Below are 25,976 nucleotides of genomic sequence, written 5' to 3' on the forward strand. Positions count from 1 at the left end.
AGTGCTGTTTTTGATTTAGTAAACCACAAGGCACTTACAGTATTTACAAACTTGGGGTTGATAAGTTTTAGGTTTACTTCAAGATTTCCTTGCAGGTAGGTAGCAACAAGCTGCTTTTGATGGGATCTTTAGTGAACTAAGACCCATCGTGTCTGGAGTTCCACAGGGTAGTGTTCTTAGTCCACTGTTATTTTTATTGTACTGTATACAGGTGTTATTGGTTTTTGGCTTGAAAAACAAGATTGTTCATTATGCTGATGATGCAACACCTATGGGTGTAGTAAAGTTTCCACTTATGAGAAATGAAGCTGCCCTTAGTCTCAATCATGACCTGGACGGGATTAGTGAATGGTGTAGCTGATGGGGCATGAGGCTGATCTCCAGTAAAACAGACACATTGATTAGCAGGATTGTACAGATTCTCTACCCCAGCCTCCACTTATGGTGGGTGGAATTCTGCTGAATGAGTCTGAAACTTTAACTATTCTCCATGCAATTTTTGACTCGCATCTTACTTTTGAGAAACAATCTAATGAAAGTGTCAGCAAATGTCTCATGAAAGTTAGGTAGTGTACTTAAGGCCTCATATATGTCCCTCCTTTACTGGAATACTGTTCTCTGGTGTCGATGTCTGCTTCTGCTAGAGGTTTATCTCTTAGATATATAGTAGTGGTTCTTGGCATCCATTTCTTAATACAGTCACCACCCTACTTATGAACATTCATGTTTGCCAGTCCCTGATCCCCTAGCATGGACGACAGATGTCATGTTACAAGACTGGTCAAAGAAAGAACTCTGTTTTCCTTCTTGAGACAGGTATTAAACAAATTTTGGTCACACCAAAATGTATCAATGATTTTGACAGCCCCATTTTGGACAGCGAAAGAGTGGTCTACAGATCTGCTCAAACTTTTCTCAGACTTCCTGAGACTGTTGCCTCAAAAGCAGCAGCTACTCAGACAACCGCACTTCAGGCTGTTTCATCAAAACCTGTACACTCTGGCCCTGACAGGTTATAAACTGTCAGGAGATTGCTTAGAAAGAAGGGCTTTTCAAAAGCGGCTTCAGACTCTGTTGCCAAATGTAGAAGTCAATCTTCAGAAAAGGTCAATCAGGCAAAGTGGATGACCTTCAGGATTTAGTGTAGAAGAGACAATGTTTCCTCTACTCAGACCGCTATAGCAGAAATAGCGGATTTTCTGCTATATTTAAGAACTACTAGAGGTCTCTCCACTTCCACTATTAAGGGATACGAGCCATGCTAGGCTCTGTCTTCTGGCACAAAGGAACGGATCTGTCCTTCAACTAGGATTTGTCGGACCTTGCAAGTCCTTCGATTCAGTCAAATGAAGGGAAACTACCTTAGTCTCCTGGAACTTAGACATAGTTCTTAGGTGGTTATCCAGTCCCTGTTTTGAGCCCATACAGTCTATCTCTCCTAGAGACCTTACTGGAAAGACCTTTTTTTTTTTCCTGGTCGCTTTAGTAACAGCAAAAAGGGCCAGTGAGATTCATACCTTGGACAAAAGAGTTGGCTTTTCCCAAAAGAATGCAGTGTGTTCTTTTTCCCTGGGATTCTTGGCAAAGAACGAGACACCGTTGAAACCATGGCCCTATTCTTTTACAATTAAGAGCTTGACTGATATACTTGGTCCAGCTGGAGAGGAGAGCACTCTGTCCCATGAGGGCTCTTAAGCATTACCTTCACAGAACAAGGGCAATTTGTGGGACTTCAAGCAGTCTTTGGTGTTTAGTGAAAAATCCCTCACACCCTCAGTCTAAGAGTGCCCTGGCGTTCTTTCTCAGAGATCTTACATCTGAAGCGCACTCCATGGTTGGAGAAGAGCTTTTTCCCTCTTGTAAAGTGAAAGCTCATGAGATAAGGGCAGTCACTAGTTCTGTAGCATTCAAGCAGAATTTATCTCTCGCCTCTATCTTACAATCGACATTTTGGAAGTGTAACAATTTATGATGAGTGCAGTACCTTGGGTCTGTTTTATGTGGCTGGTGTGGTGTTGGGGGAGGAATCGCAGGAGGCAATATTTCTTCCTATTATCCCTTCGCCTTGCATAGGGTGTCAAGTCCTAGGGGAGCCTGGGAGTACTGTGTACTTGGAGTACCTTCCAGTCCTTTTTAATGGTTGGGAACTGGTATCTTTTTAATATTGTTTGGTGGTTTTGGTGACTGTATATTTGTTCTGGTTATTTTGTACGTATGGTACTTTACCCTGGGCAGGGGCAACTTGTATTTTTTCCTAGCCATCGGAATTGGTCCATTGCTGCAAAGTACCCACTAAAGTAGTAGGCGCCCCTGGCTATACTGCCTTGCCTGTACATGATAAGATGAGCGCCAATCAGAGGCAGTGTCTACCTGCGGCAGCTCTCTTATCAGGTAAGAAAACAAACATTGATTCAATGTTAGCAAATTTTTTCTGTTCTCAAATTCATTACCTTTATGTTTTAGGGTAGATGTGTCCACGCTTCCCACCTCCTGTCAATGTGGGAATCAGCTATGTAATTACTGGGTAAGTTACTTATATAAAAATTACATTTTTATAAGAAAATAATTTTATATAACGTATACTTACCCAGTAATTACATGATCAGAGCCCTCCCTCCTCCCCCTGCATGGACAAGAGGGTATAAACAAATTGAGCTTATGCTAATCTGTTCCTTTCTTCCCCTGAAAATACAGGGCACATCACCTACCCCAAAACAAACTAGCGTGACCCACAAATTTCAGAATTTTAGCTGCTGAACAAGTGAAAGTAATAGCTATATATATAATTTATATATAAAACTTTATTATAAAAATGTCATATTCACAATTACCTTAAAATCCTCCAACAAAATAATGGAAGGCCCTAAAAGAAAACTTCACAAGAAAAACCTGAAATGCAGCATTTTTACTTTTAAAAACAAAAAGGACCAGATGAAAATGATTCTGTAAATAAGATTATGAAAGAAAAAGAAAATGCTTAGAAATAATAAGGCAAAAAACGAGTTCTGGGAAACAGCTGGCAACTGGTAAACAGACACAAGTAGTCCACTTTGTCACCAGGCTCCCAGAGGAACTGGCTGCCTGGCATCATACCCTTTGGGAAACAGTTCTTTCTTGTTTTGGGGTGTCTGTAATATAATAATACATAGTGTCACAAAAAGCTTGTAAAAGTAAAGGGTTTGTGTTGAGCAAACCTAATTTGAAAGTAAAAAAGTGAATGAATAATACTTGATTCTGATAATAAGATTTTTAAAGAGCAAAAAGCATGATAAGTGTGTCTTAAGTGAGCAGCCTAAGCATTATTTTCTTCCTCATAAGGAGAAGTATTAATATACACAATGTAGTCTTTTAAACACGACAAAATGAATAAGTTATACCTTTAGGTCAAGAAGTTCTTTTAGACTATGTTTTATGGTACTCCTTTGAACAAATTCTATTACAGTACAGCAGTTTTACATCTTGAGTTTGCTGCAACCATACGTTAATTATTTTTCTTTTATAAATATCAGTGAAAGGATAGACAATGAACAACAAAAGTACTTGGCAATACCTCACAATTAAGCTATGGTAAAGTGACTTAGGTATCAACAGGAATGTAATGTCTGGTGTTCCTCAGGGTAGTATTTTTGGCCCATTACTTTTCATAATATATAAATCTGTAGTTTGGCCTTGATAACAATCTTGTCAGGTATACAGATGATGTTACAAACTCTCTTTGCATCAATCCCTTTTTTAAGTACCCCAGTAGGAGGGGGCGGTTAGTGCCATCAGTGCACCTCACCTGTAGTGCACTGTAGACATTACTTTAGGTTCTTTGCAGCATCTCTTCGGCCCCTAGCTGCAACCCCTTTCATTAATTTTACTGTACCTCCTTTCACATTCTTTCTCCCATCTTACTTTCCACCCTCTTCTAACAATTGTTTCATAGTGCAACTGCAAAGTTTTCCTTCTGTTACACCTTTGTAGCCTTTTACTCTCAAATTTCCTTTCAGCGCTGAGTGACCTTATAGGTCCCAGCACTTGGCCTTCGACCTAAATTGTATATTATATTCTTCTACAGTAAGTAGAGATCTGTGGTTGCTGAAACTTGTAACATTGTTTTAGCTAATATTATTGCATGGTGAAAATTGTGGGGATGAAGTTAACCCCCAACAAAGTCTATGATTCTAAGTTCCTCTTATGACACTGGATAAGCTCCACCCAAATCATTTCATCATCAGTGTTTCTTTAACTAAACACTGCTTATTTAAAATTCTAGGTGCCATTCTCTGTTGTAAGTACACTTACAGGCATTATAACCAGTCTGTCTTAATTGCCAAAGAAATAGGTTTCCTGAGAAAGTCTTACAAGATTTCTAGAGACATGCATCTTGGAGAAATGAGTTTTATCCTTTTATTCTATGGTGCCCCTATTTGGTCTTCAGTAGCTGACCAGCATCTTAAATTGTTATATAAACCTGTAAGCTCTAATAAATTTCTAATCCCCTATCTCAGTATTAACCTTATGTGAGTTCAATACCACACTTTGTTCTAGAAGACTTACGACTCCTGTGACCACATATTGCAATGATCTTCCTTATCATGAGGGTGAATGGTTAGAGCTTCAGAAATTTATACTTGGTGCAAGTGCTATTTGCTGGACAGATTGACAGTAGTTACTTAAGGTTCAGTTTATTTGTTACCTAACTTATTTGAGTTGATTGTATCTTTGTTTTCAGTTTGTTATTTCTATGGTAAAATGTATCTTTTCAGTTTCTTTTTCTGTACTGGGCTGCTTTCCCAAATGGGGCCCATGGGCTTGTATTTCTGATTTTCCAACCAACTTTGCAGCTGGGCTTGTGATGATGATAATATTCTTGAATCTTTTGGCTACATAACTTTGAAGGAAACTAATTCATATAATTTTTATTTGCAATCAACATACTTTAACTTGGAAGGTGGAGGATTTGAAGTTTTTCATAGAACAGTTTTACTCTTGGAAATTAAATCCTCCTATTAAAAAAATGTTATTTTCATTTAGATAATGTTTACAGGTACTAAAAAATTTTTTGTTTTAAAAATGTGCAAGTGAAGAAGAGCCAGTACCTATTTTATCCAACAGAATTGGTAGCATGAATGTAGTGTGAGAATGGTCTTAGTTTCTGTGTGGTCTTCAAAGACCATAAAAGTCTGATGGAGTGATTAACATGCCCTTTGGGCTAATGAAGTAAGACGATAGTCTCCAGACTCTGTGCAGTTGTTATTGAACCTTCTGGGGACTCTTATGGAATTCTTCAATTCAGATCTTTCCTGTTCATTTCGCTGTGACAATTTTCACTATAATCTACTAAATAAAACTGGCAGGTAATCCTTAAATGCCAGTGCTTCCCTCCCATCATTGTAGGAGACTGCACAATTATGGCTGACTGTTTACAAAATATCCCAAACTCAAGATTAAAAGCCATTAGCAAAGCAGTCATGCAAGGGCATCCAAAGACTTGTTTATTCTTAAGGAAGACAACTTCACTACAAAGGAAATCTGGTGACTTACTCTAATAATCTTTGCAGTCTTATACTTTTCAGGTAGTGGTGACAAACATTTGAACAAGAAGTGGTAGATGAAGAAGGTGCATTTCTTCCCCCAGCTGTGAATAACCCTTCTTAAACAGCCCTCTAGACTGGCATCCCATGATGGAATAAAAAGTGCAGTTTTCTTGCCCTGAAGGGCAGATCTAAATTTCATGTAAGAGAGTGGAAAGTACTGAGCATGATGGTAAGTACAGTAATACCTTTTTATATCAGAACCTATTCTAGACAGGGAAGGACCATAGCTCTTCCTTATTTGGAGTGATGTGAAAACTTTTTGAAGTTCAGTAAAGTATTTCAAAATGCTGCTTTTCCACTGATCTATTGAAAAATGTTCTTTAACAACTTTTGCACTGATCTATTGAAAAGTGTTCTTTAAAAATGTACAAAAAGTCAGCCTGCTGTACTTGTTGTCATTTCTCTATAACCTGTCCTCCATTCTGACATGATGTATGTGTTTTAGTATTATCAAGAACCCTGTTTTCAAGGGATTTTGACTCCCATTTTAGTCAAAATCTTTTGTACTGTTGATGTTCCCTTAAAAACCAATTCTGTTTGGGTTCTTGTATTTTCAGAGGATTTTGCTTTAGCTAAAACTTGTTCCTCAACCACTTACTAATCATATTAATTGTGTGCGAATAAATATTACACACTAAAGTATTCATCTCATGTAATTTTTAGGAAATCTCTTAATTATTATTCCTGGTATGTGTTTCCATGTAAGTCTTAATAACTGGTTCTTTTCCAGCTCTTCATAGGAAAGTCTCTAAGATCCTACACGATTTTTTCACAGTTGATCTTAAAGAGGTCGGGTGTAAAAACCTTTTTCTTCTCCCCCGTTTCCTGAATCTTAACACAGTATTGTAAAGAACTCACCTTGTCTTTTGTCCTTACATCCATAGGGTTCCTATGCCTAAGTGTCAAAAATAGGATGATTAATTTCAGGCAATTGAAGATCAGTTTTCAGAGGCCTTCAATCAGTGTGTTATTTCCTTTGGCTTGTCTGTTTAGTCTAGCTTTTGATATATCATTTCTCAAAGTATCTGAGACTACTGGAGTTAAGGCCTCTGGTACTTTCTCTGGCAGATAGCTATACTGTATTTAATTTTGGGCTAGCACTAAATCAAGTTAGAAACAAGTCATCAAGTCATAACCTGTACCTTACTATGGGATATATTATTTCGAAAGATTGATTTCTGGGAATTAATTTGCTGCAACTGGGAGTCTTTAGTACAGTATGTCAAGTAATTGGCCAAAGATTGAAATCTGAATCTAATTGTTTTCCCCCCTGTATACAAACTATAACAAAAGTCCTAGTTATGTAGGGGTTAAAAAATCATATATCTTGAAAAATCTGTAGGTTTTCCAGAAAAATTAATAAGCATGCTAAAAAAAAAAGCACTCACCAAGATTGTTCAATTAAAAGTTTTCTTATATTTAAAAATCAAAAGTGATAACCTCCAGATTGCATTTATCATAAAGGTAAAAAAAAAAGAAGGCTTAAGAAGTCAATATTTAATTCCTCCTTTTAAAAGTTTTACTATCAAATTATTTATTATGGATTTTTACCAAACATTCAGATGTAAAATAGATCAAATTTAAACCTTGGTTGTGGTTGTGTCCTAGGGGTTTCCTTCCACAAATATTAATCTATGGATGTTGATTAACATATTCCTTACAATTAAATTTATGGCTCACCTTCTAATGACTGTGGAAACTTTGGCATGCTTGAAATGACTGGAAAAACTTTACAAAATAGAATCGATTTCTTCACTCTTTCCTGCTCTCTTCTTTACTGTCGTTGGCGATTTTTCTATATTTTTACTATAATGATCAGTAACATGATCATCATGAACACCACCATCATTACTATTATGATTATTGTTATTATTACTATTATCACTATTATTAATATTGTTAATGTTATCATCATTATTTTTACTATCCTTATTAGCAACACTATCACTATTTTTAGTTATAAAATCAGTCTTTTTGGGCTTTGCTGCACTTGGATTGTTGGTGCCCTCTGTAAATTCACTGATTTCTGCTGTCCGATCAGCTCCAATTTCACTTTCTCCACCTCCAGTTCCTTGTGACTGTTGCATCTGAGAGAACTTGGCTAATCTAGTCCTCACTATTTTCAGGTGTCTCAGAATGTATTCTTCATGGGGGGCCATGATGTGAGCTCGACTTAGGCACGACTCTGCAGCAATCAGTTCTCCTCTTTCTACGTACACTACACATAAGTTATGGAGGCCCTGAACGTTGCTCGGGTCTACAGCTAAGATACGCTCATAGCACTGCAAGGACAAGAGGCCATTATCAACAAATTAGATAAGTATAAGTGTAATAAACATTTATACTTCTGAAATATATAATAAAAAATTTAAATATATATATTATGTACTAAAAGACCAGGATCTAAGCACATTTAAAGGTTGGAACTATGTGAACATGTTCTACTAAAACTCAAAATGCCTTTATTTAATTTAGCAATGAATTTAGTGGATCAGGATACTGGAGGACAAGCAGCCTCATCCAGAGTAACATAAAAAAATCAAAGCTTCTTGTCTTAGGCAAACAGGTGAAGGAACTTGTAGCTATGTGAGTGATAAGTATAGTGTAAAAGCAAGCTGAGACCAGGGCAGTATGTTTTAATATCTTGTGACGTAAGAAATCAGAGATAGGATAGTAGAAGTAGGTGCAAAACTGTGGGATAAAAAAATGGTCATGATGTGTTTGTGGGTGTAGAATGTCTGATATTTTCAGATGACAGTACTGTACTTTTTGAGGTAAGTGAAGAGAAACTTCAAAAACTAATGTTTGCAGATGATGGCAAGGGTAGAAAGTTGAAAGTAAATTTGAGTGAATTTTATCATGAATAGTAGATGAATAGAAACATGTGAGCAAAAATATATTATGATGATAGTATAATGAGAGAAGAGGTGTCACAGAAGCAAAGAATGTAGATGACTGAGTAAATACTCAAAGACTAATAGGAAACTAGGAGTGTCTATGGAAGACAAGGATGAAATACATGATGAATTGGAGATTACATGATGAATTGTATGTCACGCTAATCTCCTTTGTGGAAGTGAAGTGAGGGTACTGAATAAAACTTTTTATGTTGAAGCGGAAGAAAAAGTAGTAAAAGGGTTATATAGTATGCATATTATAGGGAATCATAATGTTTTGAGATGGTTTGCTTATGTTATTCTTGCCTCACTTGTATATTGACAAGTGGCAACCGAACACATTCCAATGCCTAGCAGTATACACTTCCCTTCTCCAAGTTCAGTTGCTCACATGTATTATTGTCCTTGTTATATTGTAACCTTTATTTAAAGAACTTACATTTCAGATGAGCTTGTATCACATCTCATCCCAACCTACATGGTGCAGTAAGGTATTACAGGAAGAAGTGACAAGAAACAAGCGAAGCTGCAGGAGACTTGCAGTGAACTGGAAGAAAACCTACAGAGGCTCCTACACCAACAGCTACTTGCTTCTTCCTCTCTCTCTGCAACGGACTTTATTTGCTGGTATGTGCAGTGTAAGGTGGTGCTAACAAACCAAATAGTGGCAATATTTCACATACTGTGCTTAAAGTACTGATACTGTACCTTTTAACTCTGTTAAATTCTGTTTTAAGCCTGTGTGGGGGGTAAATATAACATTATTCACAATGGATTCTCCACGTTCTCAGGATGAACATGATGGCACCCCACTCACCCAGTGTTCACAAGACCCTATCTACTGTCCACAGTCCCCACCCGCTCTCCATCCCCAGACGACGCTAACCCAATCAGCTGATTTCTTTTCGCTCATACAATACCTGGAGAAATCAAGGATCATTCCAAGATCAGACAAGAGGAAGGAAAGAGGAGACAAAAGAAGAGGAGAGATGAAGAAAACAGGAAGAATTAAGGGTCCAACGACAGAGTGAAAAGGACGAAATTTGCAGACAACAGGAAGCACACTGCTACAGTGCCTTTATGCAAATGCTAGCCCCCCTCATACAGGAAGCCCAAGCACACCTCCTTCGATACATGCAGCTCCTACCTCACCATGAGAGGGTGCAGTGACCTTGTCAGTACCCCTCCACAGAATGCAATATCCCAGAACCCAACCCCCCTTCACCCAGAAGCAACTTCAAATTTTTTGGGAATGGTGACGTTGATGGGACGATTATTCAGTCATAGTGGATCTGCCCAAGTTACCCAGAGAGAAACAATTAATCCAGTTGAAGATGTCTTCTGCCTTGGAGACACACAGGATCCTGAGCACACCCTAGACACTGGATTAAGTGTTGAAGTCTTGGATACCCTTCAAGAACTCATCAAGAGCCTTCGCAATGAAAATCTGCATCGTAGGGACCTGTTCACCTGCAAACAGTTACAAGAAGGGTCTTTATCAGACTTTTTACATAGATTAAAAAATATTGCAGGGGAAGTAGATGTCTGTACTGGTAGATCTTCAGTTTGTGAGCAAACACAGATAAAGCTGATCATCCTCATAGGTGTCAGGGATAAAGAACTGACTGAGAAACTCACAGTCCTCGACAACAACGCCTCTCTCTACAGGATATTATGAACATGTGCTGCACCTATGAGGCCACCAGGCCACTTCTCCAATTCGTGCTTCATCCTTTCAGTTTTGTGCCCTCTCAAACTATGGCAACAGAAGAAACATGGAAAGGGTACCACACCATCACAGTGTTTCATGGCAGTTGTGTAACTGCATGCATGGATCCACAGGGAAGTATCCAGCAGCAGACAGCAAAGGTGCCCACAAGGGGCCTTAGGCCAAGGCACAGAGGTGCCCTGCCAGACAGGTCTAGTGCCGCCACTGCAACCGACAGGGACATTACAAGAAGTGCTGCCAGAAGAAGACATGGGATGCCAAACAGGGTGCCACTTCCAGTGCAAAGCCCACACCACCTTCTCCGGGCAAGAACCCCAGCTGTCATTGGATGGGAAGACCCTCTTCTATCAAGACACCGCAGCCAATCTCTATTTCCCTCCTGTACGGTGACATCACATCCAGGATTCGGTGCTGACATCTATTATGGGCCCTCAGCTTCTGTGCTTTCATAGCACACAACCCCCACCAGTTACCCCTGTTTACTGAAGATGGCTATATGATGACACCTGCCTTAGGATTCTTCACAGCCACTCTCACCTTAACTGAGAGATCCTGTTCAGCAAGGATCAAAGTCCATGAAGGTGTCAGAACATCACTGCTGTCATATAGCCACTGCAAAGAGTTGACCATTATTCAGTCAATAGGTGTTCTCAGCTGCCTCTTCACACCACCACATCGCCTGCTGAAGCCAGAGACTTTGAGAGTTCAAGGACATGCTGATCTCCAAGGAAGAACTGAAGAAAGCCCCACTCAAGCTGATGGAAGGACCCCCCAATGTAAATCCATCTTAAGGAGAATGCTGTACCTTTTGCCATCAACGCACCTCATGCCTTCCAGGAACAAGTCAAGGCAGAGCTTGAGTTCATGGTAGATCAGGGTGTCATTAAGCCAAGTAAAACACCCAGTCCACCCATCACCCTTACTGTTGATATGAAGGTGAAGTTCTTCACCACTGCAGATGCCCTGCATGGGTACTGGCAAATGCAACTTGCAGAGGAGGATAAAAAATTAACCACATTCATCACGCCTATGGTTGATTCCAGCATTACAGAGGTCAAATGGGATTTACGGCCAGAGGACCTACTGCCTTTGAGGAGATAAGGCTCGTCAAGGTAGTCGACGACATCCTGCTGTTCGACGAGGATTTTGCCATCTATGTTAAATTGCATCCTTGAGATGGTGACAAGGTGCTGCAAGGTTGGCATCACACTTAACAAGGACAAGTTTGTGTTTGCTTTCGGATCTCCAAAGACTGCATTTCAATGCAACCTGACAAAGTAGCAGCAGCAATCAAGAACTTCCCTACACCCACGAACTTGACGGATCTTCGTTTGTTTATGGGCTTAGTTAACCAATTAGCTCATGCAGCTCAGCCTCTCAGACACCATATGAACCCCAAGCATGCAATTGTATGAGTTACAGATCAGGACAGAGCATTTCGCTGAGTGAAGACTGCCCTGGCTAGCCCACCCAGTTATCCTACAGACTGATGCTTCTTGACTCGACGGACTAGGATATCACAAAACAGGATGAAACCGACTGTGTTGAGGCTGGACCATTGCAGCCACTCATATAGCAGCCGAAGAAGATGACGCCACACCCCAGGATGCCGACAGGATGATTTAAAATCATACTTCAGCAAGGGAGGACCATTGTACTTACATGTCTTCGAGACTGTGCACTCACAGGATTTCCTACCAATTGTTACAACTTACATAATTCATTGCTCCCGTTCTGGAAACTATGGGCCAGCCTCTCTGTCGATGCTGAACTAGTGCTTTATGGAGCAAGGTGTAGTTCCTGCCACCCTTCATCACCGCACTCTGTCATGTCTCCTCACAGTCACAGGAATAGAAGCCACAAAATGACAGGCACAACAGACTGTTTGCTGGTCAGTCCTTGATGTCCAAGCCTGGGAGCCTTGCCAGGTTTTACAACCCACCCCCCAGCAGGAACCTCTTCAAAACGACAACCACCCTACTAGACCTTTCAAGTCTGTGTCAACGGACTTCTTCAACGTCATTCCTCATTGTGACCGACAGGCTTTCTGGCTGGCCCATGGCTGCCCCATGCTACAGTGATACTACTGCCTCTGCAACAATAAGGATCTTCTGAAGATATTTCAGGGAGGTCGGCATCCCACTTCACCTCGGGGCTGATGGTGGACCTTAATTCACCAGCTTTGAGTTCAGGGATTTCATGGAGCAATGGGAAATACATCATCTCATTACTTCCCTGCACTACCTGCAGTCCAATGGCCACACTGAGCCACTGTGAAGGTTGTGAATCATCTTTTACTGAAGACGGCAAACTCTGGTGGCCATGCCGAGGCCGCTGTGAAGGCTGTGAATCTTCTTTTACTGAAGATGGCGCCCTCCGGTGGCCATGCCGAGGTCACTGTGAAGGCTGTGAATCATCTTTTACTGAAGACGGCATCCTCCGGCAACATCGACTGTGAAGACTTTGACTGTGGCCTCTTGGAACTGAATGAGGATGAGCAGGCACACAGGATTGAACTGCGTGGCCATACAGGACTTGTGTTGGGGAGCAGCCTGTGAAGTTTGGAGTGTTCTGTAACTCCAAGAGGCCACAGTCAAACTCTTCACAGTTGATGTTGCCGGAGGACGCCGCCTTCAGTAAAAGATGATTCACAGCCTTCACAGTGGCCTCGGCATGGCCACCGGAGGGCGCCGTCTTCAGTAAAAGAAGATTCACAGCCTTCACAGTGGCCTCGGGATGGCCACCAGAGTTTGCCGTCTTCAGTGAAAGATGATTCACAGCCTTCACAGTGGCCTCAGCATGGCCACTGGACTGCAGGTAGTGCAGATAAGTAATGAGATGATGTACTTCCCATTGCTCCATGAAATCCCTGAATTCACAGCTGGTGAATTGAGGTCCACCATCAGTCCTGAGGTGAAGTGGGATGCTGACCTCCCTGAAATATCTGCAGAAGATCCTTATTGTTGCAGAGGCAGTAGTGTCACTGTAGCATGGAGTAACCATAGGCCAGCCAGAAAGCCTGTCGGTCACAATGAGGAATGACGAAGAAGTCCGCTGACACAGACTTGAAGGGTCTAGTAGGGTGATTGTCATTTTAAAGAGGTTCCTGCTGGGGGGTGGGTTGTAAAACCTGGCAAGGCTCCCAGGCTTGGACATCAAGGACTGACCAGTAAACAGTCTGTTGTGCCTGTCATTTTGTGGCTTCTATTCCTGTGACTGTGAGGAGTCATGATAGAGTGCGGTGATGAAGGGTGGCAGGAACTACACCTTGCTCCATAAAGCACTAGTTCAGCATCTACGGAGAGGCTGTCCCGTAGTTCCCAGAATGGGAGCAACAAATTATGTATGTTGTAACAATTGGTAGGAAATCCTGCGAGTGAACAGTCTCAAAGACATATGTACATACAATGGTCCTCCCTTGCTGAAGTATGAAGATTTTGAATAATCCTGTTGGCATCCTGGGGTGAGGCGTCATCTTCTTCGGCTGCTATGTGAGCGGCGGCAATGGTCCAGCCTCAACACAGTCGGTTTCATCCTGTTTTGTGATATCCTGGTCTGTTGAGTCAAGAAGCATCGGTCTGTAGGATAACTGGGTGGGCTAGCCAGGGCAGTCTTCACTCTACAAAATGCTCTGTCCTGATCTGCAGCCCATACAATTGCATGCTTGGGGCTCATATGATGTCGGAGAGGCTGAGCTGCATTCAGCTAATTGGTTAACTAAGCCCATAAATGAACTAAGATCTGTCAAGTTCCTTGGTGTAGGGAAGTTCTTGATTGCTGCTGCTACTTTGTCAGGGTCCACTGAAATGCAGTCTTTGGAGGTCCGAAATCCGCAGAGGGTAACGCTGGAGCTGGCAAATACAAACTTGTCCTTGTTAAGTGTGATGCCAACCTTGCAGCACCTTGTCACCATCTCATGGATTTAATTTAACATAGCTGGCACAATCCTCGTCGAACAACAGGATGTCGTCGACTACCTTGATGAGCCTTATCTCCTCAAGGTAGTAGGTCCTCTGGCCATAAATCCCCCTCTGTAATGCTGGAATTGGCCATAGGCGTGATGAATATAGTTAATTTTTTATCCTCCTCTGCAAGCTGCATTTGCCAGTACCCATGCAAATCTGCAGTGGTGAAGAACTTCACCTTCATATCAACAGCAAGGGTGACAGGTGGACTGGATGTTTTACTTGGCTGTTGAGGTTCTGAGGTCAACAGTGATTTGAATGCCTTTGTCCTTGGGTATTACAACTAGCGGGTGACACCAGTCTGAGGGCTCATCACTGGCAGGCTTAATGATACCCTGATCTACCATGAACTCAAGCTCTGCCCTTACTTGTTCCTGGAAGGCATGAGGTGCGTTGATGGTGAAAGGTACAGCATTCTCCTTAAGATGGATTTGCATTGGGGGGTCCTTCCATTGGCTTGAGTGGGGCTTTCTTCAGTTCTTCCTTGGAGATCAGCCGAGGACTGTGATTGCCATGCTGCCCCCAGAAATGAACTTGTACAGAGGTCGTACAATCAACATGCACATCCCCCTATCCAGGCTAGAAGTTCGACAGTCAGTCAGGATTCAGTACCTGACTTTTCACCGTTCAGACAAGATCGAGAACATCATGAGCCATGTCAGGTCAAGGGACTGGAGGAGCCCCATGTAGATCTCCCAGATTTGCCAGGTGAAGAACCTGCTTGATATGGGGGGAGGGAGGTAGGTGTAGATACTCTATAATCTACTATACGTAACATGTATTTGTCACTGTGTAATGTATTCTTGCCTCCCACATATATTGATAAGTGGCAACTGAACACATTCAAATCCAATGCCTAGCAGTATGCTACTTCCCCTCTCTGAGTTTGGTTGTTCAAATGCAATGCCCTTGTTATATTGTAACCTTACCTAATAAAGAACCTACAATTTAGATAAGCTTGTTTCACGTTTCATCCCAACCAACACATTTCCCCCTACCAGTGGCTCATCCCCTCTTAGGAAGGCTATGTTAACCATGAACTACAAACTCATTAAACCCCCTATGTGAGAATGAAGAAGCTAAAGAACTAACTTCTTTTGACTACTTTTGCACAATCCATCATTTGTTGCCTTACAAGGATTGACCAACCATCCAACAATGTGTCTGCTGCTGCCTCCATGATTACATTGTTTTGATAGTTTGTTACAGGTGATCCTCCAGTTGTGGTAATGCCTGCAGCTGAGCAAGCTGGCTGAGCAAGCTGGCACTGTGACTTCTTAGTCATCTTGCACACTGAAGGGTGGTCAAGGCTGGAGGTAAGAGAAGTGGAAAAGTCAGCAAAAAGGAAGAAGCATTCTAGTTGTTCTCCCTCCCAGTCATCATTGTTTGCTTTGTCATTCTCTTTCTTGTCCTCAGACTCTCTTCCTGGGTTTAGGAAGAAGGGGAAGGTCCAAGGCCAGTTGGAAGAAGTCCAAGTGGACTTCCAATTGCTCTTCCCTATGGCAGGAGAGCAAAGAAGCCAGTTCACTGTTTGGTGAACACTGTATCTCTGGCAGGGTTAGTGCTTCAGTGCATGCCCACTTGGACATAAGGACTGCCCTCTTGCCCCTCCACTGTGCACTCTTGAGCTCACACTAAGACAGCATTGGACAGCTCCTTGCTCCCCCAACTCTAGGTTTATGGACTGGGGATGGGGTGCAGCTTGGGGTAGTCCCCCTCTCGACTCTGGAGTGTCACGACTCCGCCTTGGGAGCTATCGTATGTAACCCCTCTCTCTCACTAGCCATGAAACGAAGAGGGCGAGATGAAGCCATTCATCACCCAGTTTTAAAGTAAAGAGGTTTGCACTGAATTTTATTGTTGTTCGGAACGCCATGGTCTTAACTCTGATTGTGTAACCTTCAGGAAACAAGTGGGACCAAAACTGAAGACTTCCCTTATCTAAGACAGGTGAAATAAAAAGAGAATAGCAAAAAGAAGGTCTGAGAGTTTCTTCTTCAAGTGAAAGGGCTCCGACCCCTGATGTATCGGGTGCACTGCCTCAAGGGGAAGTAACCACCCTATGGGGCATTTCGCATTTTTGCTGAGATTACCTACATCGAACTGTTTTTTACTTGAAATGTATAAGATAAATGATGAAAGGCAACAATTCAAATACATTACGTTACATTCAGCATTCACGTTCTCTTTGGGAAAGTATGATGATTCAAAAAGATATTTTATTGAAAAATAAATCAAATCTACAAAAACCAACATAGATACTATAAAAAATCCATAAATTTAAAAAGATAAAAATTGTTAACTCAACTACAAGTTACCGATGTAACGAGTGCAAAATCACCTCCAGTTTGCAAATTGGGTGGAATGTAGTTTTCACATATAACTTATACAAACGATCTAGATTCGTCACTGGTCCAAACCACCATTTCTTCCAAAGTGATTTTGGTATCGTAGCGTTTACTGAATTATTTATTTGTACATGTATATAACATGACTATCATGCCTATCTATTTATGCATAAAGATACAGAATGAAATGGTCTCATAGCATACCTTTTCTGCAGCATCGAGATCCTTAATGTTGTTAATGTAGATATCACCCAAGAGAATTAGTCCCTTCACGTGATCTGGGTGGTGTTTCACCAACTGATTGAGAAAGGGAGCAGCTTCCAATGGCCGGGAGTCATCAGTTAATAGTAAGGCAAGATTGAAGAGGGCGGAACGGAAGTCTTCCTTTAGTTCTATTGCCTGGAAAACACGTTGTCTTAATTTCCAAAATTATCAAGTATTTGCAGTAATAATAATAATAATCAATTAGCAACAGATTAAATATCTTGTGAGCTTGACAGCAACACAGGAAAAGGCGAGGGGTTTCAAGATACCTTTCTGAACCACTTTTCCGCATTCCGATAATCCCTGTCGTCCATTGCGATCATACCCAGGTTGAAATAAACCCGTTCGTTCTGTGGATCTCTCTGCACAAGACGTAGCAATCTCTGGTATGCTAACGGCCGTAGCTCAGCATTGCCACTTTCCTGTTAATGGAAAAAGGTTGGTCACCAGATACCCAAAAGTTCTCTCGAATTCCATCTGCGTGAAGGTCAGCATAACATATTAAGATAAACCAAGGCAAAAAATAACTTTATTACTGGAACCTTCCCTTTAAAACAGCCAACAAGGGCATTCAGAAACTGAAAACCTCCGCCATGGCAGAAAAATCTCCTCCCACCCCCAACAAAGGTCCCTTATTTAGGTCACAATCTTTAGATTTACACTTGCTGCCAGTGATAAAATTCTGACAGAAATCAAAAGCTAAATTTCTGAGTGATCCTCTTAGCAACCAAAAAACCAAACTGAGAACACATGAATGCCTTCAACTTGGCTGACGAAGGTATAATATTGTCCAGGCTTTTGAGAGTCCAGATATCCTATTCAACTTTCCATTAGAGTTGGATATCTCACCTGTATAAGTACAGCAGAGTTGAGGAGCGCCTGTTGGTGATCTGGATCCATCTCCAGCGCCTTGTCTAAGTAAGCAAGAGCCTGTTGGGCGCGTCCCTGTTCTAGCAGAACTACCCCAAGCTGTATCAAGAAGAGGAAATCAATTAATCAGCTGAAGAATGTACAGGAAACAGTTGCCAGAAAGATGACAAGAGAAACTTAGGAGAAAACTTGATTTACCATCCATCAAAATTATACTTTCACCAGGAAATGGACATTTTGAAATACTTCACCAGGAAATAGGCATTTTGAAATACTTCTCAAAAGTTGGTAGGCTACGTTTGATATTTCTGGAAAGGACGTAAAATTCATTATCCTTTATATCTTACAACTACAGGAGGTATACACAGCAAACTTTATTTTACCAATCTGACTACCTTATTCTGATAGCTGTGACCTGGCATCATTTTGCATACCTAAAGGTTCTCTTCAATCTCGAAAGGATGAAATACGTTTTTTCCTACTGTTTCTTCTAGAGAGAAGCAGAAACCCAGTGAAAGAGAGAACGAAAACTGAATAACCTTTGTCGGGTATAATTGGAAACCGGATGACCACCGTAAAAAAAAAATATGAAAGTGTGACCATCGCGCAAATAACGAAAGTGCAATAATCGAAGTTGCATAACTAAAGGCGACCGAACTTGCAAAACTAAATAAACATAACCCATCCAAAGTTTCCGTTCATATGCTCTTTTTTTCTATTTCCTTGGTTAAAGTTTTCTCATTACATTACTACTATTAACATTAACCTCAATTTCCTTATCTTACAAATACCTTCAACTTCTTTTTTTTTTGTATCACAGCACAGTTTCCTTTATTGCCACGAACAAACGCTATTATCTGCATTCACCAACAACTTCACACTATTTACAACCCCTTTCCATAATCAACAAACTTGCAATTACATCCCCTGCCATTTTCTTAACCTCGCTTATCACATCATTAACAAACATTTTGTACAACTATGGATAAATAACGCCCTTGTCTCAGAACATCTTTCAATTTTTTAATTCCATGTTAAAATAGAGAGAGAGTCCTTCTTTGATTCTATCTTACCACCTAAATGCTCTCAACATACACATTTTCATACCATATCTCCCAACACTAAACACTGTATATCTATCACCAAGATCATCTGTTAAATTATTGTCCACTTTTTTTGGAGCTACTTCGCAGAAGAAATGAGTAATACTGTATGTAAGTACGTATGTATGTACATAAATAACATCCACCACACATATACCGTTTATCTATGTGTGTGTATAGTCCTGCCTAGTGAGGAAAAGTAGAATAATTAAGTACTGGCTCAGGGAAGATGGAAAAGCGAGTTGATGGATGTAATGATCAGAAGAGGTATATCTGGTCATCATGTGGGTGAAATCAGAGTTGAGATGATGGCAGTTAATGTTTGAGAGGAAGGAGGGAAAATATAGCTGCGAGTGAGTTTGAAAAGTATGAAATCGGAAGTCACTCCTATAGGAAGCATAAATTCCAGGATGGTGTCAAGATGTCGCTATAGGAAGTGCTTGTGGGTCGAAGAATGTAGGGAAAACGAATGAAAAACAGTGGTGAGAAGAGGTAATGAGTTTAGTGGAGGAAAAAAGATTAGCTGCAATACGGAAGGGAGGACTGTGTGCACGAATGAAGGAGAATGGCAAAGCTGTTACGAAAAAGGTGAGAAGAAAAAGAATTTAGTGCAAAAACAAAAGAGGGCGAAAGTGAGCCAGGACTTCAGGGAAACCACATTGATCTACAAGGAGTAAATGCGGAAAGGAAGGTGGTGAACAAACAGACCTCAGAAGATTGATTGATTGATTAATTGAGAGTTATCTGGCATCACAAAGACCTCAGAAGAAAAGATGGAAATGGAGAGATGCCTTCTGAAGAGAACATAACCCTGGTTCGATGTAACGAGTATTTTGATTATTTCTTGAATATGGGTGACAGAGAAGGGGTGGAGCTGAATACTGCAAGATGAGAAATGCCTGTGGACGTTATGGTTGATAACATAAGGAGGCAATCAAGTGGAAAGATACCAAGAATTGATGAGAATATAACTGAAATGTTGAGCTTCGGCGATGTTTAAGGTAAGTCTGGACGAGGCAAGCGTTTCAAAGGAATGGTGAGAAGAATATTTATTCCATTGTATAAGGATAAAGGTGACACAGGAGATAAAGAACTATAGGGCTCGTTTTGCTAAGTATACCAAGCATTCATAGGATTTTGATTGAGACTGCAGAGCAGATGACAGGTTCTATCAATGGTGAACAACGTGGGTTCAGAGAGAGAGTATCAAGTGTTTTTCAGGCAACTGCTACGTGAAACGTTTAAAGTAGAAGGAAAAGGTGCATGTGGTATAAATGGGCCCTGAGAAAGCTGACACTGTATGGTAAGAGGCTAAATTGTTAAAAGCAATAAAAAAAAATGTTGAGCCAACTCTCCTCTTTGGAAGTGAAGTGTGGAATTGACTGCAAAAAGAACGTAGAAGCTGTAAGGAATATAGCACTTAGTTTCTGTGGTATAGAGCGAAATAGGGCATAACATAAAATGGTTAGTATAAGTGAGAGAATGGGCATACATGAAAAGATTTAATATAAGCGGGAGAATCGGTCAGACCTGGTTTTTGAGATGGTTCCTCATATGGAAAGAATGGAATATGATAGGTTGGTGAAAAAAATGTAACTTTCGGAATACTCAGAGGGGGACAGATAAAACAGAGAGGTATTTGAAAGGAGGGGCCTCAATATCCAGAAAGCAAAAGAGAGTGGGTACAAGACAGAGGTGAGTGGTGCAGCGTATGTTGGGCGGTCCGAGATGCTTTTGGTGAATTTGGGTAGGTGTATGAAGTGGGTGGAGTTCAGCCACATTCAGAAATTTACACGTACTTGTTGTAGTGATCTCACACGCACACAATATATACTCACACACACACACACACATATATATATATATATATATATATATATATATATATATATATATATATATATATATGTGTGTGTGTGTGTGTGTGTGTGTGTGTGTGTGTGTCAGCGATGAAGAATCCTTTAATTTGGATGAAATTCTGAATTAAAACTACAATGACTTTGCTGCACCACACCCAATCCTTTTCTCAAGATAAAAATAGAGACGAGAGCTCACAAGAAAAAGAAATCACAATAATAACTGTGAACGTGACTTGAGGAGACACAAGGAAAATCCGGTTGAAAGAAGGGGTTCTTCTTCAGTATGGACTAAACATAAAACGACTGAGAAAAGAATCACCACACAAAAATAATTAGCGTCTACTACTCGTTTCTAACTTTAAAATGCAGACAGACTTATGAATCGACGACAGTAGGGCGCATATTGTTTAAGTGAATTCTACTGCATATTGTTTAAGTGAATTATCTAAAAAAAAAAAAAAAAGCCAACATACGAACATTATGAATTACGAAAGAAACAAAAGGAGGAAGACAAAGGAGTCCATTATTCCCAAAACAATGTGTGACATAATCGTCGTGACAGAGAATGCTTTTATAAACCACGCACTTTCCAGACGGAATCTACAATTCAAAAAAGCTTCGAAGGAACTCCAGCCGTTTTATCAAAAGGCAGTTCCCCTTGTTAACTCGCCAGAATAACAATAATATTTTCTTTTAGCATAGGGCATTCTCTTACTGTACTTACGTTGTAGTAAATGTCAGGATTAGTGCTGTCGTAGAAGAGAGCTCTTTCGTACACTTCTTGGGCTTCTTTCGTTCTGGAAAGGAAAGAAAATCACGTTGGAATTATGTACGGTAGTAGGAACGAAATCCTATTCCTGGCTTTAATACAAACTGTTCTGGAAATCCTGTCCCGGGCTTTAATACAAACTGGAATTATGTAAGGGTAGTAGGAACGAAATCCTGTTCCTGGCTTTAATACAAACTGGAATTATGTAAGGGTAGTAGGAACGAAATCCTGTTCCTGGCTTTAATACAAACTGGAATTATGTAAGGGTAGTAGGAACGAAATCCTATTCCTGGCTTTAATACAAACTGGGATTATGTAAGGGTAGTAGGAACGAAATCATATTCCTGGCTTTAATACAAACTGGAATTATGTAAGGGTAGTAGGAGCGAAATCCTATTACTGGCTTTAATAAAGACTGGAATTATGTAAGGGTAGTAGGAACGGAAATCATATTCCTGGCTTTAATAAAGACTGGAATTATGTAAGGGTAGTAGGAACGAAATCCTATTCCTGGCTTTAATAAAAACTGGAATTATACAAGGATAGTGGGAATGAAATCCTGTTCCCGGCTTTAACAAAAACCGGAATTACGTAAGGGTAGTAGGAACGAAATCCTATTCCTGGTTTTAATAACTGGAATTACATAAGGGTAGTAGGAACGAAATCCTATTCCTGGCTTTAATAAAAACTGGAATTATGTAAGGGCAGTAGGAATGAAAGCTCCTATTCCTGGCTTTAATAAAAATGGTTACGATGAGAACACAAGGAATGCTTATAAGACAACTGAACGCAGAATGAAACAGGCTTGTCCCGAAACACATACACAACAACTTGTTTGAAATGATACCGTCAGCGATATTTCTTTAGCCCAAGACAAGTGTGCGCTAGTGATCGGATATTAAAAAGACAATCACAGTAGGTCAGTACATCTGGCGGTCTATAGCGCTTCAGTGAAAGAGGTATTTCAGAAAAGAATGCTTTGCAGATATCTCTGAAGTAAACAAAACTAATAATATTCAAGGACCAAAAGTTAGCAGAGTTGTTAAAAAATAAGAGATTTCAATAATCATCGCAAATTACGTACAAATGATGTTAAAAATGAAAAAGTGCATAAAAACATAAATATAAACACAAAAGTATGTATACGTATTTGCATTAATTGTGAGCGCTACCACAAACGGAAAAAACTTTCATCGGAATTTTCATATTTGTAAATGTTTGCCCCAGTGACATCAAAAGGTTCATTTGCATAGCAAAAAGTAGTAAGACTTCCAAGATAAAAGTGCGCCCAACATTTAATTAATCTTTCACAGTTTCCTGCTTCTTGGCTGGTTGGAAGAAATTACTACGAGAACAGGAATATTTCGTCGGAGAAGAATGCTGTCTGGATCCCCCAAGCCTTGAGGGTTAAGGAGGAAGCATATCTTTATATTATAACTTCTTTGCGCAAGAAAATATTAAAAATAACAATCCAAAACGAAATTTGGTTCCCTTCAAAACCGCCAAGACGTTTATTTGCGTCAGTATTTTTCAAAATTGTACATTTATTTATTACTTCAATTGTTTGATTGTACACTATTCGGAATAACACAGAACTAAATTAACATAAGACCTATCCTGGAAATCCACAAGTGACAAAAAAAGGCAAGGTTAATATTTCGTTTTTATAAAAAGATGTCATTTCATCTTCTCTGGAATTTCTTTCCACATTTCTAGTAACGACAACAAAAACGTCTCAGAAAATGAGATAACAACAAAGAACTGTAACAAAAGATTCCATCAACAATAAAAAATATCTACAACCCGTAACCAAGTTGGTAGCGCGGTTGCCCACGCTTACTCTCGGCGTTTGAAATGGTACTCTTCCAGCATAAGGACTGACAACCTCAATTCTAGAAATAAACACAGATCTCGCCTTCAAGATAAACCACCCCAAAGGGGAAATAAAATCTTAGAAAATTTACAATCAGCCCTCTTCGCCACCTAGACTGAAAATGATTAGTATCAGTACCAGGTAGAAAGACAATTCATAAAAAGCAGAGCCATAACTGAACTATCATGGTGTGTAATTGGCTCAATATGTGATATCCCTTAGGGTTCCTTAGGCGACCAAAATCACAATTGTTAATGAATAAATAAGTTTGTGAGTTCTATAAATCAACTTTCAAAAATATGTCCTTCTGATTTTCAAAACAATCTTTGGATAATTTTTGCATTTTTTCCCGATCTGAAGGATTTTCCCCAAAATATAAAACTTACTAACACAATAAATTATTCTACAGCCTTTTTGTAAATATGTAAATGCCTGTACAATAAATATTGACAAAATAAATCAAAGTTCATATTGCTGAATCATGGAAGTTGTCAGCAAAACCCAGCGACTGTCTCGCGGAAAGAAAACTTTTAGGAAATATTTTAATTTTGATTTTTATTCTATCTATATTTTTATTTACATATACTTTTATTTTTATTTATATCTATATTTTTGATTTTTATTTATAGGAAATACCTGATTTTATTACGTATTTCTACAGATAGAAAGGTAAGAAGCAGGACTTGCATTTTAGTACTGGAGAGAGCTTAAGGCGAGGCATGATATTCCTAACAAGAACGATGCAGTTTTATGGAACAAGAGAGAGAGAGAGAGAGAGAGAGAGAGAGAGAGAGAGAGAGAGAGAGAGAGCAGCCAGAAATAACATTTGCACACAACCCGCCCCTCTCTCTCTCTCTCCCTATAAGTGACTTGAGACATCTTCGGCTCCAGTAATTACAAAAAGTGAGCAGACATTCCACCGAATTGACTGAATACAAACGTCGCAATTGGATTAAAGTTACAATAACCACAGAAGCAAAGGCGGCAGCAAAGCGGCAGCAGCAACAACAACGAAAAACAACAACAGCAGAGTTAGCGTGTTCCCGAGCCAAGCTAGAGACCGCCGCCACGAGGGGCGGGCGCCGGCCACCCGCCGCCCGTCTCAGGGACGCCCAGCAGGACACCCACACATGGGATCCGCCTTCTCGGCTCCCCTGGGACGTCTACACCACCAACACCTGCATCATCTACCCTCTACAACAAATGGAAACTATTCACCAGCAGCTGAAGTCTCTCTCTCTCTCTCTCTCTCTCTCTCTCTCTCTCTCTCTCTCTTTGCATTTACGAAATAAGTAAATCCATAACAAAGGAGAACTTCTCGTTATTGACCTTCTGATCGATTCAATGACAAAAGATAAAAAAAAATAAATAAATACACTTAGATGAAAAGGCATCACATTTTTCATACGATAAAAACATTTTTCATACGACAAAAACATTTTTCATACGATAAAAACATTTTTCATACGATAAAAACATTTTTCATACGATAAAAACGGACGGAATTATAAAATCAATACACATAATATAGAATATTACTGAACTGCTGCAACTAGTCTGATCATTCCAAACTTATATAAGCGAGATTTCGAAAGAAATGGTTTTAAACGTAAAACTATTACAACAACAACTTGTATTCTTCTTTTCATTTCCCTCAGGATGTGACAAAACTCTAAGGAATAAATAACCCAGGCGCCGGCGAAAAGTCTCCTTTTAATGTTTGTATAATAATAATAATAATAATAATAATAATAATAATAATAATAATAATGATGATTTACTGACTCTTGTGTATCTTGATTTAACCTGAAGGTCTAATTACTAATATCTGAAAGCCATCTATCTAGTTTTATTTTTTTTTTCTACAAGCAGGAATTACATTGCAACGGCGCACTTTGCTTTTGAACTTCATTCTACCCGTCAGGATCTCCTTTTTCAGATTTCGATTCCCCGTCAATGAAATTTTTAAAGTTATTCAACGTCAAACTCGCAGAAGGTTAGATAACAAAAATAACACTAAAGCTCCCAATAATTAGGAACGTTTCAAAACTTTTCAAGCAATTGTGAGAACTTGATTCACATTTTGATGGATATTAAGATTTATGTAAAATGCACAAAGTTCTAACGTTTCAGAGGGATTGTCACTGTTACCAATAAACCAATCATAATAATAATTAAACGGAAAATCAATTGAAACTGTTACATTCAGCATTCAGTTTAGTTTTCTGGATAAGAAAACTGTTGTGCCGGCTTTATCTGTCCGTCCGCACTTTTTCTGTCACCTCAGATTTTAAAAAACTGCTGAGGTTAGAGGGCTGCAAATTGGTATGCAGATCATCCAGCCTCCAATCATCAAACGTACCAAATTGCAGCCATCTAGCCACAGTAGTTTTTATTTTATTTAAGGTTAAAGGTAGACATAATCGTGAGTCTGGCAACGATATAGAACAGGCCACCACTGTGCCGTGGTTAAAGTTTCAGGGGCCGCGGCTCATACAGCATTATACCGAGACCACCTAAAGACAGATCCAATTTCGGTGGCCTTGATTATAAGCTGTACAGAAAACTCGACTGCGCCGAAGGTATTTCGGCACATTGTTTACTTGTTTTTTCTTCCGGGGATAGTGGAGTGCTGCAGTGACATAAACGGCTCTTCGGAACTTTCGTTCTCTCATCGTGAACCTATTGTGATACTAATTTTGAACATTTGAAGTCCA

At 40.0% G+C, this 25,976-nt stretch overlaps 1 protein-coding gene across 1 annotated transcript in view; it reads right to left on the minus strand.

Moving 5' to 3' along the window:
- Positions 1 to 7,064: 7,064 nt before the first annotated feature.
- The window catches only part of LOC136839651 (protein O-mannosyl-transferase Tmtc3-like), a 421,244-nt gene continuing 402,332 nt past the window's right edge, over positions 7,065 to 25,976 (minus strand). The window contains 5 exon segments of the mRNA XM_067105972.1: positions 7,065 to 7,864; positions 16,726 to 16,920; positions 17,055 to 17,207; positions 17,635 to 17,754; positions 21,342 to 21,414. Coding sequence (XP_066962073.1) covers positions 7,313 to 7,864; positions 16,726 to 16,920; positions 17,055 to 17,207; positions 17,635 to 17,754; positions 21,342 to 21,414 — 1,093 coding nt within the window. The 3' untranslated portion in view covers positions 7,065 to 7,312.

The sequence above is a fragment of the Macrobrachium rosenbergii genome, chromosome 6 (assembly GCF_040412425.1).
Source record: "Macrobrachium rosenbergii isolate ZJJX-2024 chromosome 6, ASM4041242v1, whole genome shotgun sequence".
Classification (NCBI taxonomy): domain Eukaryota; kingdom Metazoa; phylum Arthropoda; class Malacostraca; order Decapoda; family Palaemonidae; genus Macrobrachium; species Macrobrachium rosenbergii.